Genomic DNA, 13601 nt, shown 5'->3' on the forward strand with positions numbered 1-13601 from the left:
TTTTGCTGAATAATCATTTATTGTCACACATATGATCACACATCACATCTGGTTATTGTTGTGATATAAAATGCTGTATTGGTACAACCAAGGCAATTTAACTGAATTTCTTTAAAATAACTGATGCATTTTAAAGGAAAAATTACAGTATGGAAAATACATATTTATTGTATTTTTTAAAGAAAAAGTCAAATGTATTATGCTTTTATGTTTTCTGTATTGATCTGTGTTTCTGTGCATTGGTCTTATCTGATCCACACACAGATTGTGTGACAGACAGTATCAGCTCAGAGCTGATGGAGCAGAAATCCAGAGAAGGTGTGTATGTTGGATGTTAGGCTACTGGCCACCTGGAAGCCACTGGGCAGGTTCAAGAACACCTTGTCGCCATGTTCCAGGATCAGTGTTACTGAATTACTGGCGTAATCTTCATTATCACCTCTGTCCTGGTGCTCCCAAATCAGCAAGACTTCCTCATGGTTCTTGTACAAACTCACACCGATGTTCTTCTCAGACACCCAGCTGTATGTGGTGAAGGTAAAGAAATAAACACCCTTCACTGGAGCAGTGAAGATCCCTGCAAATACACCACACACACACACACACACACACACACACACACACACCAAAACACACACATCAAAGACAGGCATTAAAAACGTTTATACTAAAATTACTATGGACATATGACACAATGACAAATGACTTTATACCTTAACATGCATTTCTGTGAAAAGTCTTGGGACACCATCATATTTGTTATTTTAGCAATGGTATAGTAACCATATATAATTATTTCTCAGTGTCTTTATTAGAATACAATACAAAAACACAGAACATTTATATCAAAAAGATGAAATTAATGACAGGGTCTCTGGGCTACAGGGATATGTGAGCAGCAGGACCCTGGCTCTCTCAACCCCCAATGGAACAGAATGGAGTGGTACCAGAACACTTCGGGACACGTCAGGACAGTGTGCCCTAAAGAGTTCAACATGTGCTTAGTGCAAGCAGAGGTCAGATTAAATACTGACTTTTACATGTAGGAGCCATGTTCTGAAAATTGTATTTTTTTATTTTGTCTTCATATTTCCTGTATTTTGGTTGTATTTGAATGCTTCAGTCTTTCTCCAGATTGCAGCTATTTTTATATATTACCTGTTGCTGTGTTGTAGGCATTTCCAATGTTGGTTATGGAATGTTGGTGAATGAGGATGGAGCTCCAGCTGAAGGGTCCTGTTATTCCAAAGTTATCGCTCTTAATAGATGGAGGCCGCATCGCCACAGAGAACACCACCTTTGTCCCTTCACCCCAGAGTGGAAACACACACAAGTGAATACACAAGTACTCTTATATAATACACACAAACACACACACACACACACACACACACACACACACCCCTACCCAGAGTTGTATAGTAACGAAGTAGAACTACTTCACTACTGTACTTAAGTACTAAAATGCTGTATCTGTACTTTACTGGAGTATTATTTTTTTCTCCTACTTCGACTTTTACTTCACTACATATTTTCCATCAGTTTAATACTCTACTCCGATACATTTTTAAAGTGCTGTATAGTTACTCGTTACAATTATAAACATGTTAGCTGGCGCTGTCACCGGGTCAAGCTGCACATGCTCCGGTCGCGTCTTGTTTACTCTGCTGCTGCCTTCACTGAACACTTGAGCTTCGTAATCTAGGTTCACTTGACACGTCGTGACTGGCGCAAGGGTCCGTGCGGCAAAAATGACGAGGTCGTGCGACTCTGGATTTTTGTGCGTGCAAAGTTACAAGGTGGAATTCATGCACTTTTTTGGTAACAGCAGAAGAGCGCATCAAGCACTAGTTAGGTTAGATATCTTAGCTAACTAACCTAATTATGTTCATGGCGTGCTGCAGAATTCACTTAACATTAGTTGGCAATAAAGGCGACATGCTGACTAATCATGTGTCCATTTTTATAGTGTAGTGTTTTTATAGGGTAAGGGCATTTATTGAGGGTAAACCCAGGGCAGTAGGCTCATCCTTAGAATCCGACGGACGGATCTTACGTCCAAAATACACCTCGTTTTCTCAGCTAAATTAAGGTGAATTTGTACTTCTGTGTCAAACCTACGACGTAGCGGGACATAGGTTATCTGTTTTTTGTTTACGAAGTGTTAACCCCAGTTTTTAAAGTACATACAGAACACTTGTATTTGTGATCTTTGACATCTTTGTAAGTGAAATATAAAAACAATTGATAATCAAACTTTGTTGGCTTTCTTTAATTAATTCAAAACACAATACTTGTACTTTTTACTTTCAGTACTTGAGTAATAAATTTTAGACTAAACTACTTGCAATACTTAAGTAAAAAAAATGCTGAATACCTCTGTACTTCTACTTAAGTAAAGTTTTTAAAGAACACTTCAACTTCTACTCAAGTCAATTTTTTGATTACTTGTACTTTTACTCAAGTATGGGTCTCGAATACTTTATACAACACTGCCCCTACCTGAATACACAAACCTGTAGTCTTATATATGTAGTCTTATATATAACACACACCTATATTAATACTCAAACATGTACTCTTATATACGACACACACTTATATTAATACTCAAACATGTACTCATATATGACAAACACCTATATTAATACTCAAACATGTACTCATATATTACAAACACCTATATTAATATCTAAATATGTACTCAAATATATGACAAACACACACACACACACCCCTACCTGAACACACAAACCTGTAGTCTTATTTATGACATACACACAAACCTACCTGAATACACAAACATGCACTCTTATACATGATACACACACACATACACACACATCTACCTGAATACAGTAACATACTCTTATATATGACCCCCACACACACACACACACACAGTATATTTTCTAGGTAACATGGTGTTTCATCTTACTCCACCTTAGAGAGAAAGTAATATTTTTATTTTAATCTTCTATTAAAACTTTCTTTTCTGTGAAGAATTATACTTACACAAATCTGCAAGACCAATTGTCCTAAATATATACTTAGAACAATATTCTAATTGTTAGGCCAATATTATTGTTTGCTGCATTATTAGTTATTATTAGCACTTTTACCTGTTTTTGATTTTTCTAAAGCAGTGATGCGATCATTTAATTTCAGGAGAAATCGTCCCTCATCGTATGTGAGCAGCGAGTTCACCTTAAACAGCAGGTTAGCCACCACTAGCAACACGAGCTTCATCTTCACAATACTCATCATCCTCTTAGCGTGCACAGTGGAGCCACAAGGGGTTTGAGGTCTTATACAGTTTGGTCAAAACTGCATGTCAGACCCATTTCACCACCATGACTCAGATGTTTCTTATCTGCCTAAAGGAGGGAAGCTCTAAATGCTCCATCACTGGGTTGCACAAATCACTTGACCTACACTTCACCCACGAACGGTTCTTTATGACTTTGACACGTCTCCGTAAGACATGGAGCCTGCAGTCTCAACATGGCATGACTGCACTGGTCTGATTATGAACAAGTCAGATCAACTGGCCCAGGCAATCTACCGGCGTTGGACGGGATCAAACAAGACTCCCACCACACGAGACTCCCACCAAAACAGACTCACTCCACAAAAGACTCACACCACACAAGATTCCCACCACACAAGACTCACACCACACAGCGCTTGGAGATGAAGAGGGTCCCGCTCTCAAAAATTAAGAGATCATGAATTAAACAATAATAATAATACCAACTAAAACACAGGTCTGATCTGGTCTCTGGTCTCCGTTATGGTCTGCTCTGATTGTTACAGCTAAAAGGCAAACCAAAAACTAACGAGTACAAACAATAAATCACAAAACTGGGCTCAAACCAAAGCGGAGATTAGACAGCAGGATCATGGCTGCGGGATGCACAGGACAGGAACAGGACCTAAAGATGGACAAGTAAATAAGACAGGATGTTAGAGGACAAGGGACTCGATGAGGAACTGGAAGACAGACAGTAGCAAAGGGATAAAATGAACATGGGAACTATGACAGGCACACACATGGGCACAAGGAAAGAGATGGAGACCCACACAGGGACAGAGATGGAGACAAGCACAGGGACATAGATAGAGACCAGCACAGGGACAGAAATGGAGACAAGCACAGGGACAGAGATAGAGACCCACACAGGGACAGAGATGGAGAGAAGCACAGGGACAGAGATGGAGACCAGCACATGGACAGCGATGGAGACCAGCACAGAGACAGAGATGGAGACCAGCACATGGACAGAGATGGAGACCAGCACAGAGACAGAGATGGAGACCAGCACATGGACAGAGATGGAGACCAGCACATGGACAGAGATGGAGACCAGCACAGAGACAGAGATGGAGACCAGCACATGGACAGAGATGGAGACCAGCACAGAGACAGAGATGGAGACCTGCACATGGACAGAGATGGAGACCAGCACAGAGACAGAGATGGAGACCAGCACATGGACAGAGATGGAGACCAGTACATGGACAGAGATGGAGACCAGCACAGAGACAGAGATGGAGACCAGCACATGGACAGAGATGGAGACCAGCACAGAGATAGAGATGGAGACCCACACAGGGACAGAAATAGAGACCAGCACATGGACAGAGATGGAAACCAGCACAGATACAGAGATAGAGACCCACACAGGGACAGAGAAGGTGTGTATGTTGGATGTTAGGCTACTAGTCACCTGAAAGCCACTGGGCAGGTTCAAGTACACCTTGTTCAAAAATTTACTTGAGTAAAAGTAAAAAAGTACTTTCATTAAAAGCTACTCAAGTAGTGAGTAAATGCATGTGTCACATTGAGGACCCCGGCCCCTCCCTTTTGGGCATGTGTCTACGTCGTCTGCGTCTACTCGTCTGCGTCTGTGAATCTCCGTGGGTGCAGTTATGTCTTGTAATAATCCGTCTCACCTGTGGCTCATCTCGTATTCACGTGGGGCTCATGTGGTTTGTCTATTTAATGTGCGTTTGCGCAGTGTCCTGTGCTCGTCGTTGTCTAGAGTCTACACGTTGCCGTGTATGTTTCATGTTCTGTGTGCGCAATAAGCGTTATTTGTATAAATAAAAGTGACATCCTGAGGATTACGTCTCATCCTTCGCCGCTCAGCCAAACGTCACAGTATGAGTACTGTCTCGTGTCAATAAATTACATCATGGGAAATTGAATTACTGGAAACAATGAATTTTAATGATAACAAAAATAATTTATTGTAAATAAATATTTATAATAAATTATTTTTGTTATCATTAAAATTCATTGTTTCCAGTAACAAAACAGGCCCAGGCCCAGGGTTGGGGCTCGTAAGCGAGCGCCTGGTGGCCGGGCCTTTGCCCACGGGATCCGGCCGGGCTCAGCCCGAACTGGTGATGTGGGCTCAACCTCCTGTGGGTTCACCACCCACAGAGGCTATCGTAGGGGGCCGGTGTAGTGTGGATTAGGTGGCAGCCAAAGGCGGGGACCTCGGCGGCCTGATCCTTGGACAGGGCAGCTAGCTGTTGGGACATGGAATGTCACCACACTAGGGGGAAAAGAGCCCGAGCTTGTGCGGGAGGCTGAGCGGTACCAGCTAGAGATAGTTGGGCTCACCGCTACGCACAGCATGGGCTCTGGAAGCCAGCTCCTTGAGAGGGGCTGGACTCTTCATTTCACTGGAGTTGTTCATGGTGGACGGCGGCGGGCTGGGGTGGGTATTCTCATAGCTCCCCAGCTTAGCCGTTATGTGTTGGAGTTTACCCCGGTGAACGAGAGGGTTGCCTGTCTTCGCCTTCAGGTTGGGAGCAGGGCTCTGGCTGTTGTTTGTGCCTATGGACCAAATAGCAGCACAGAGTATTCAGCCTTCTTGGAGTCCCTGGGAGGGGTACTGAAAAGTGCTCCAATGGGGGACTCCATTGTTCTACTGGGGGTCTTCAACGCTCACGTGGGCAATGACAGTGACACCTGGAGGGGCGTGATTGGGAGGAACGGCCTCCCCGATCTGAACCAGAGTGGTGTTTTGTTATTGGACTTCTGTGCTAGTCATGGTTTGTCCATAACAAACACCATGTTCGAACATAGGGATGTCCACAAGTGCACCTGGCACCAGGACACCTTAGGTCGGAGGTCGATGATCGACTTTGTTGTCATTTCATCTGATCTCCGGCCCTATGTTTTGGACACTCGGGTATAGAGAGGGGCTGAGCTGTCAACTGATCACTACCTGGTGGTAAGTTGGATCCGCTGGCAGAGGAGGTGGCTGGACAGACCTGGAAGACCCAAACGTATGGTGAGGGTCTGCTGGGAACGTCTGGCTGAGCACTCTGTCAGGGAGGTCTACAACTGCCACCTCCGGGAAAGCTTTTCCCAGCTTTCGAGGGAGTCGGGGGACATGGAGTCTGAGTGGACCATGTTCTCCGACTCTATAGTTGAAGCTGCTGTACTGAGTTGTGGCCAAAAGATCACTGGTGCCTGTCGCGGCGGCAATCCCGGTACCAGATGGTGGACACTGGAAGTACGGGATGCCGTCAAGCTGAAGAAGGAATCCTATCGGGCCATGTTGGCCACTGGGACTCCCGAGGCAGCTGATAGGTATTGGCAAGCCAGGCGTGCGGTGGCTCAGGCAGTGGTAGAAGCAAAAACTCGGATTTAGGAAGAGTTTGCTGAGGCCATAGAGGAGGACTATCGGTCGGCCTCAAAGAAATTCTGGCAAACCGTCCGGCACCTCAGAAGGGATAAGCAGTACTCTGTCAACACTGTTTACAGTGCGGGTGGGAGCTGTTGACCTCGACTGAGGATATTGTCGCACGGTGGAAGGAATACTTTGAGGATCTCCTAAATCCCTCTGTCATGTCTTCCATGGAGGAAGCGGAGACTGACGACTCAGTGGTGGACCCGTCCATTACCCAAGCCGAAGTCACTGAGGTGGTTCGCAAACTCCCCAGTGGCAAGGCAGCGGGAGTGGTTGAGATTCGTCCTGAGTATCTTAAGTCTCTGGATGTGGTGGGGTTGTCTTGGCTGACACGCCTCTGCAACATTGCATGGCAATCTGGACAGTTCTGGAGTGGCAGACTGGGGTGGTGGTTCTGCTTTTTTAAAAAGGGGACCGGAGAGTGTGCCCCAATTATCGGGGTATCACACTTCTTAGCCTTCCTGGTAAGGTCTACTCTAGGGTACTGGAAAGGAGAGTTCGGCTGATAGTCGAACCTCGGATCCAAGAGGAACAATGCGTTCTAACAATATTGTTCTAAGGTTTTCATCCTGGCCGTGGAACACTGGACCAGCTTTATACCCTTCATAGGGTGCTCGAGGGTTCATGGGAGTATGCCCAACCAGTCCACATGTGTTTTGTGGATCTGGAGAAGGCATTCGATCGTGTTCCTCATGGTATTCTGTGGGGAGTGCTCCAGGAGTATGGAATCGGGGGTCCTCTACTAAGGGCTGTCTGGTCTCTGTATGATCGGAGCAGGAGTTTGGTTCGCATGGCCGGCAGTAAGTCGGACCTGTTTCCGGTGCATGTTGGACTCCGTCAGGGCTGCCCCTTGTCACCGGTCCTGTTCATAATTTTTATGGACAGGATCTCAAGGCGCAGCCAAGGGCCGGAGGGAGTCCTGTTTGGAGGCCACAGGATCTCATCTCTGCTATTTGCAGATGATGTTGTTCTGTTGGCAGCTTCGGGCCAGGACCTTCAGCATGCATTGGGGCGGTTTGCAGCCGAGTGTGAAGCAGCTGGGATGAGAATCAGCACCTCTAAGTCCGTGGCCATGGTTCTCGACCGGAAAAGGGTAGCTTGCTCCCTTCAGGTGGGTGGAGAAGTCCTGCCTCAAGTGGAGGAGTTTAAGTATCTCGGGATCTTGTTCACGAGTGAGGGAAGAATGGAGCGTGAGATCGACAGACGTATTGGTGCAGCTTCCGCAGTAATGCGGTCGCTGTACCGGTCCGTTGTGGTGAAGAAGGAGCTGAGCCAAAAGGCGAAGCTCTCGATTTACCGGTTGATTTACGTTCCTACTCTCACCTATGGTCATGAACTTTGGGTAATGACCGAAAGAACGAGATCGCGGATACAAGTGGCCGAAATGAGTTTCCTCCGCAGAGTGGCTGGGCGCACCCTTAGAGATAGGGTGAGAAGCGCGGTCACTCGGGAGGAGCTCGGAGTAGAACCGCTGCTCCTCCACATCGAGAGGAGTCAGTTGAGGTGGCTTGGGCACCTGTTTCGGATGCCCCCTGGACGCCTTCCTAGGGACGTGTTCCAGGCATGTCCCCCGGGGAGGAGGCCCCGAGGAAGACCCAGGACACGTTGGCGAGACTATGTCTCTCGACTGGCCTGGGAATGTCTCAGTGTTCCACCCGAGGAGCTGAGGTGTCTGGGGAGAGGGAGGTTTGGGTTCCCCTACTCAGACTGCTACCTCCGCGACCCGGCTCCGGATAAGCGGTAGATAATGGATGGATGGATGGATGGATAAATAAATATAATATATAAAAATGATTTATTATAAATAATGTGCATTTTTGTTTGTTCCTAATTACTAGGCCTGTGTAACTTTAATGTGTTCCACAAAGGCACTAACTGATGAGACTGTCAGCCAATACGTGTAGCTACAACTTGATGCCAACTGAATCAATTTGTAGCAAACTTAATCATCATATATTACTAGTGTGTACACTCAGAGTGTGAACTGGTTTTTAGTATTGCACTGCGTTACATTTAATAATTACATCATACAAACATTATGCCTCAGAGATATAGCATTACACAAAATTATACATACGGCAAACTTATCGCATTGTTTTTCCTCAAATTTGATGTTGAATTCTTGTAGGCTGAAATGTCCCCACGTTTGACAGACACAACTGACAGCGCATTATATAACTGTCCTTTTACACGTTTGTAATAAACATTGGCTGTATGAGGCCAGGGATGCTCGGGAGGTTTTTCTGTCACTTTCTTGCTACGGTGGAGATGGTTTGCGTATGTGATCATGTGACTGACCGGCTTCATTTGATTGGTTACTCATACTCAGGTGACGAGACGTTGGTCAGTCTTCTAACTGCAAAGACAAATTATTTACAAACTATAGTAACGGTAGCGCACAGCACAAATCCGATTGTAACAGAGTAAAAGTCACATTTTTCTCAGCACATATTTACTCAAGTAAAAGTAGAAGTCGTTCATATTAAAACTACTCTTACAAGTACATTTTTGTCCAAAAAGCTACTTGAGTAAATGTAACGGAGTAAATGTAACACGTTCCTACCCACCTCTGATGAGGATGGAGCTCTTGCTGTAGGGTCTTGTTATTTTCATGTTATAGTCCTTAATAGATGGAGGCCGCATCGCCACAGAGAACACCACCTTTGTCCCTTCACCCCAGAGTGGAAACACACACAAGTGAATACACAAGCATGTACTCTTATAGATCACACACACCTATATTAATACTCAAACATGTACTCTTATATTTCACACACACACACACACACACCCCTACCTGAATACACAAACCTCCAATTGACAACCTCCAAATTTTAATTTCTTCATTCTCCAAGTTCCACCCAGGTCTTGAATAAACATGGAATATAACACATACTGGCATGAAGATCACCTTTCTGGATGTTTCAATGAATTTTTGTCATTCTTGTTTAAATACCACCATCCTTTTTAAACCTACAGACTCTCATTCCTATCTACCTAAAATACAATTCTTCCCATTCAAAGGCCTGAAAAACTCCATTCCTCACTCGCAACTCCTCAAACTTAAGCACATTTGTAGTAACGATGAAAACATCCTCCAGAAAAATGTTGAAATGCAGGAACATATTCAAAACGCTGGTTTTCCTAAGGAAGCCATGATGATTCTTATGCTCGTGTTTGACCTGTTCAGAGAGGAAGCACTGACCTATAAATAATAATCAGTTAAGACAAAAGGTGCTGACATCATCCTACAAATGAAAGAGTGGCTAATACTGTAGTTAAACACTTCAGGACCCTCCAGAATGATGTTGTCAGGGCTGGGTCCAGGACCAGCCCTCCTGTCGCCACCAGAGGGAACCCACGAGCTAATACTCGTGGGAGACGCAATCAGTGGTGAGGACCTGCAGCTGTGCCTTCCCCTATTTAATTGGCATGGTTGCAGTCCTCACTGCTGACTTGTTTGTTGCCTCTCGCTCTTGCAGCTAGCCTGTTATCCCGGTTATTGAGCAGTCGTCTCTCTCTCTCTCTCTCTCGCTCTCTCTCTCTCTCTCTCTCTCTCTCTCTCTCTCTCTCTCTCTCTCTCTCTCTCTTCTTTTTTTTTTTGAGGTCTCTTCTTCAGCGCCCTTACTGGCCTTTCTCAAGTTTTCCCCAAGCTGTTTCTTCTCTGTTTTTTTGTTTTCAGCCAGCTCCCTTCCCTGGCTTGTATTTATTTTGTTCGTTTGTGCTCCCTTTTTATCACGACACGTCAAGTGGTTTCCTCTGTGTTTTTTTGTTCTCATTTTCTGAGTTTTCACTCAGTTTTCTTTTTCCGCGTTTCCCGCTTAGTGGCGGAGGTCTGTTTGTCGTGTTTTCTTTTGGGCTTTGCCCCTGGGTTCATCTCCTACAAAAACCCTGCGAATCCCCTGTTAATATCTTCTATACTAGTCAAGAACATTAAAGACACGTTTGTCAAAAACGATATAATTTTACATTATATATGTTTTGTGTAAATATATTAACACAACCACTAAAATAACTGGCACAAAAGGATCAGTTGTCATCACTCATTCATCCACACCACAGCTGGAGTTGTCTATTGCATTATTTGCAAGAGATCTAATCAGCGTTACATTGGAGAAACCAAGAGAAGACTTGCTGATTGGATTAAGTATGTGTCATTTCCAGTGTCAAGGTGTTTTAATCCTAATGGGCATTGTATTAATGACATATCTGTTTTCATTTCTAGTTGTAGCTATGACAGCAAAAACTTTAGTAAATTTAAAGAAATGTGTAACGGACTGACTAGGAAGTTGCAATAAGTTAACTAGTTTCAGTATTTAAATACCAGTACTGAATACCAAAGCTAAGTGTTTGAGGTTAATTAATAGGAAATATAAAGGTAATACTGTGGGCCAATCAGAAGACCTAGGATCGTCTACGGAGCCAAGGACTACACCACACTAGGGATGACACTTGTAATGTTTCAACCAGGAAGACACGGATCCAGATGCGAAGTACTGATGTTTTTATTTCTTGAATGAATACGGAGTACTCGCACAGGTGAATAACTCCGTGTGGTGTGTGCAGTGTGTGAGTGCGGTTGTCGTGGTCAGGACGGTCCGAGTTCACGCCGGGTAGACAGATGGCTGGAGGTACAAAAGGGCTAGGCTGGAGACGAGGTCTGGAACGAGAGCAGAGGTCAAAACACAGGAGAGCAATCAGGAGATAACGCTTGGTAGATGGCATGCCAACAATACTTCGCAACCCAGAAGATGAGGAGGAAGCTTAAATAGTGTGAAAGGGGAGGGGCGATGAGCGGCAGGTGAAACGCATCACATGGCGATCATGTGCTGTTCCTGACAACACTGCACCACTGTTTTGGAATTTGGGAGGCTAGGGTAACCTCCTTTTAATGACAAGGTAAGCAAAAATAATTTTTTCTTTAAAATAAAAAATAAAACAAAACAATCATAACATCCAATATGAATAATACCTCTAGGTGTTACATGGTCATGTTCCGTCTCTTCTGTTTCTTGCGTTTCAATAGTCTTTGTGAAGTGTTAGCCCCGCCCTCTGTGTTAGTTTGGTTTCTAGAGTCACTCAGCTGTTTTGAGTTCTCGGCTGATTAGTATCCAGTTATATTCTCCGATGTCTAATCTCCTGGCGTGAGTCATCCTGTTCGTTACCCGTGCTTAGTCTTACCGTTTCTCCGTGGGTAGATTTCGTCTGTCTAGTCCAGTACTGTTGTTCTTCCATTTCTGGTCGTTGAGTCGTGCTCACCTGTCGTTCCGGCTTTCTTTATCTACGCTACCAAAGTTAAGTAGTCTCTCGCTTTGATCCTTGAGGTTCTGGGGTTGTTAGGTTGCAGAGCCGTTTATTCTCTGCGATGTTTCTGTGTGCATGTGTTATGTACTGTCGGTGATCTAGTCGTCACGTAAAGAGTGTTACTGCCCAGGTTGCATACGTTATGTACTGTCGGTGATCTAGTTGTCACGTAAAGAGTGTTACTGCCCATGTTACATGTGTTATGTACTGTCGGTGATCTTGTCGTCATGTAAAGAGTGTTACTGGCCATGTTACATGTATTATATACTGCCTGTCTATGAAAGTAGATCTGTCTCGACACGACTGGCCTATGTAAGGCTTTGAGTTATACTGCATGTCTGTTAAAGTACTGCTTGTCTGTTAAAGTAAAGCTGTCTCGTGTTTAACATGCCTCGCCGTTCCCGTGCATTAAGGGTTGGCACGATTCGCCTCCAAGAGGCTCAGAGTGTTTCTCTCAATAAATTGAGTTTTCTTCCGCATTTGCGTCCGTCTCCAAGTTGCGAAACGTTACACTAGGTAGATTATGCATATAATAATAATATAATATTCCAGGACGAAACATGAGCGGACGTGAAGACGTTCAGATTGGGCGTTTTGAAAATATGATTAAAAGCGAATTATTTCGAATCATTTCGAGTATATTTATCGTGCTGGGAAATATTGAACTGGACCTTGAAAGTGACGTACAAGTGCTTGAATTCCATCTTATAAAGGTGTATGAACCCTGCAAACATGACTTTGTTCATTGCGCTGAGGCGCGCGAAGTTACAAAATTCGAGAGGTGCACGACCTCGTGAATCGACAGCGCGCTAGACCCTCGCGCACGGGCAGAGCCACAGCGCGCGGACCCTCGCGCTGCTCGCGACGTGTCAAGTATAAACCAGGCTTAAGAGTCAGTGATCTCTACCAAGACAATATGCCATTAAGTCTTCCAGAACCTTGAAGCCGGTCAACAAAGTCAATAACTTCCTCTATGTTAGCTATGTTATAAACCAGGCTTTATACTTGACGTGTCGCGAGTACTTTTCAAACCTGAAACACAAAGCAACATTAAAATTAGTCATAAATGTTCATTAAAAGACTTAAAATTCGTCTGCTCGTGTGTCGTGGAGTGGCGTGAGGACGCTGGCGCTACTGGCTGCCGCTTCTCGCTGCTCCAACCTGTTCTTTTTTGTTACCTGATGAACTGCTATTTACCTTCGCAAATAAATCTACCATCTACCTGGATTACTCGCCGGAAAACATCCGGATGGCCCCACACTTCAACCGCCGCCCCAAAGAGCCACGCCAAACCAGGTACCAAACACACCAAATCCTCCAAACATGCAAAACCTATGAGTAGCGTGAGGATGCTGGCGCTACTGGCTGCCGTTTCTCGCTGCTCCAACCTGTTCCTTTTTTACCTGACGAACTGCTATCTGCCTTCGCAAATAAATCTACCACCTACCTGGATTACTCGCCGAAAAACATCCGGACGGCCCCACACTTCAACGCCGGTTGGGACCGTTACCCTCGGCATAAGCTGGCTAGGCTAGCCAACCAACGCCGCCTCCACTGGGCTAGCCGGATAGCCGCTACATCGCTCCT

The 13601-nt window shown here is 44.8% G+C and overlaps 1 protein-coding gene and 1 long non-coding RNA gene across 2 annotated transcripts; both read right to left on the reverse strand.

Moving 5' to 3' along the window:
• LOC143475459 (complement C1q-like protein 4) lies at positions 1–3289 on the reverse strand. The gene is made up of 3 exons (XM_076973311.1): positions 3123–3289; positions 1159–1305; positions 1–577 (listed from the first exon to the last, which is right to left on the reverse strand). The coding sequence occupies exons 1-3, from the start codon at positions 3265–3267 to the stop codon at positions 288–290; spliced, it is 582 nt and encodes a 193-aa protein (XP_076829426.1). The 5' UTR covers positions 3268–3289; the 3' UTR covers positions 1–287.
• Positions 3290–8856: 5567 nt separating this feature from the next.
• LOC143475149 (uncharacterized) lies at positions 8857–9629 on the reverse strand. Its single transcript, XR_013120939.1, has 3 exons — positions 9508–9629; positions 9278–9379; positions 8857–9066 (listed from the first exon to the last, which is right to left on the reverse strand). It is a non-coding gene; the product is annotated as an uncharacterized LOC143475149 (long non-coding RNA).
• Positions 9630–13601: the final 3972 nt, after the last annotated feature.

This window comes from Brachyhypopomus gauderio, chromosome 14, assembly GCF_052324685.1.
Source record: "Brachyhypopomus gauderio isolate BG-103 chromosome 14, BGAUD_0.2, whole genome shotgun sequence".
Lineage (NCBI taxonomy): Eukaryota > Metazoa > Chordata > Actinopteri > Gymnotiformes > Hypopomidae > Brachyhypopomus > Brachyhypopomus gauderio.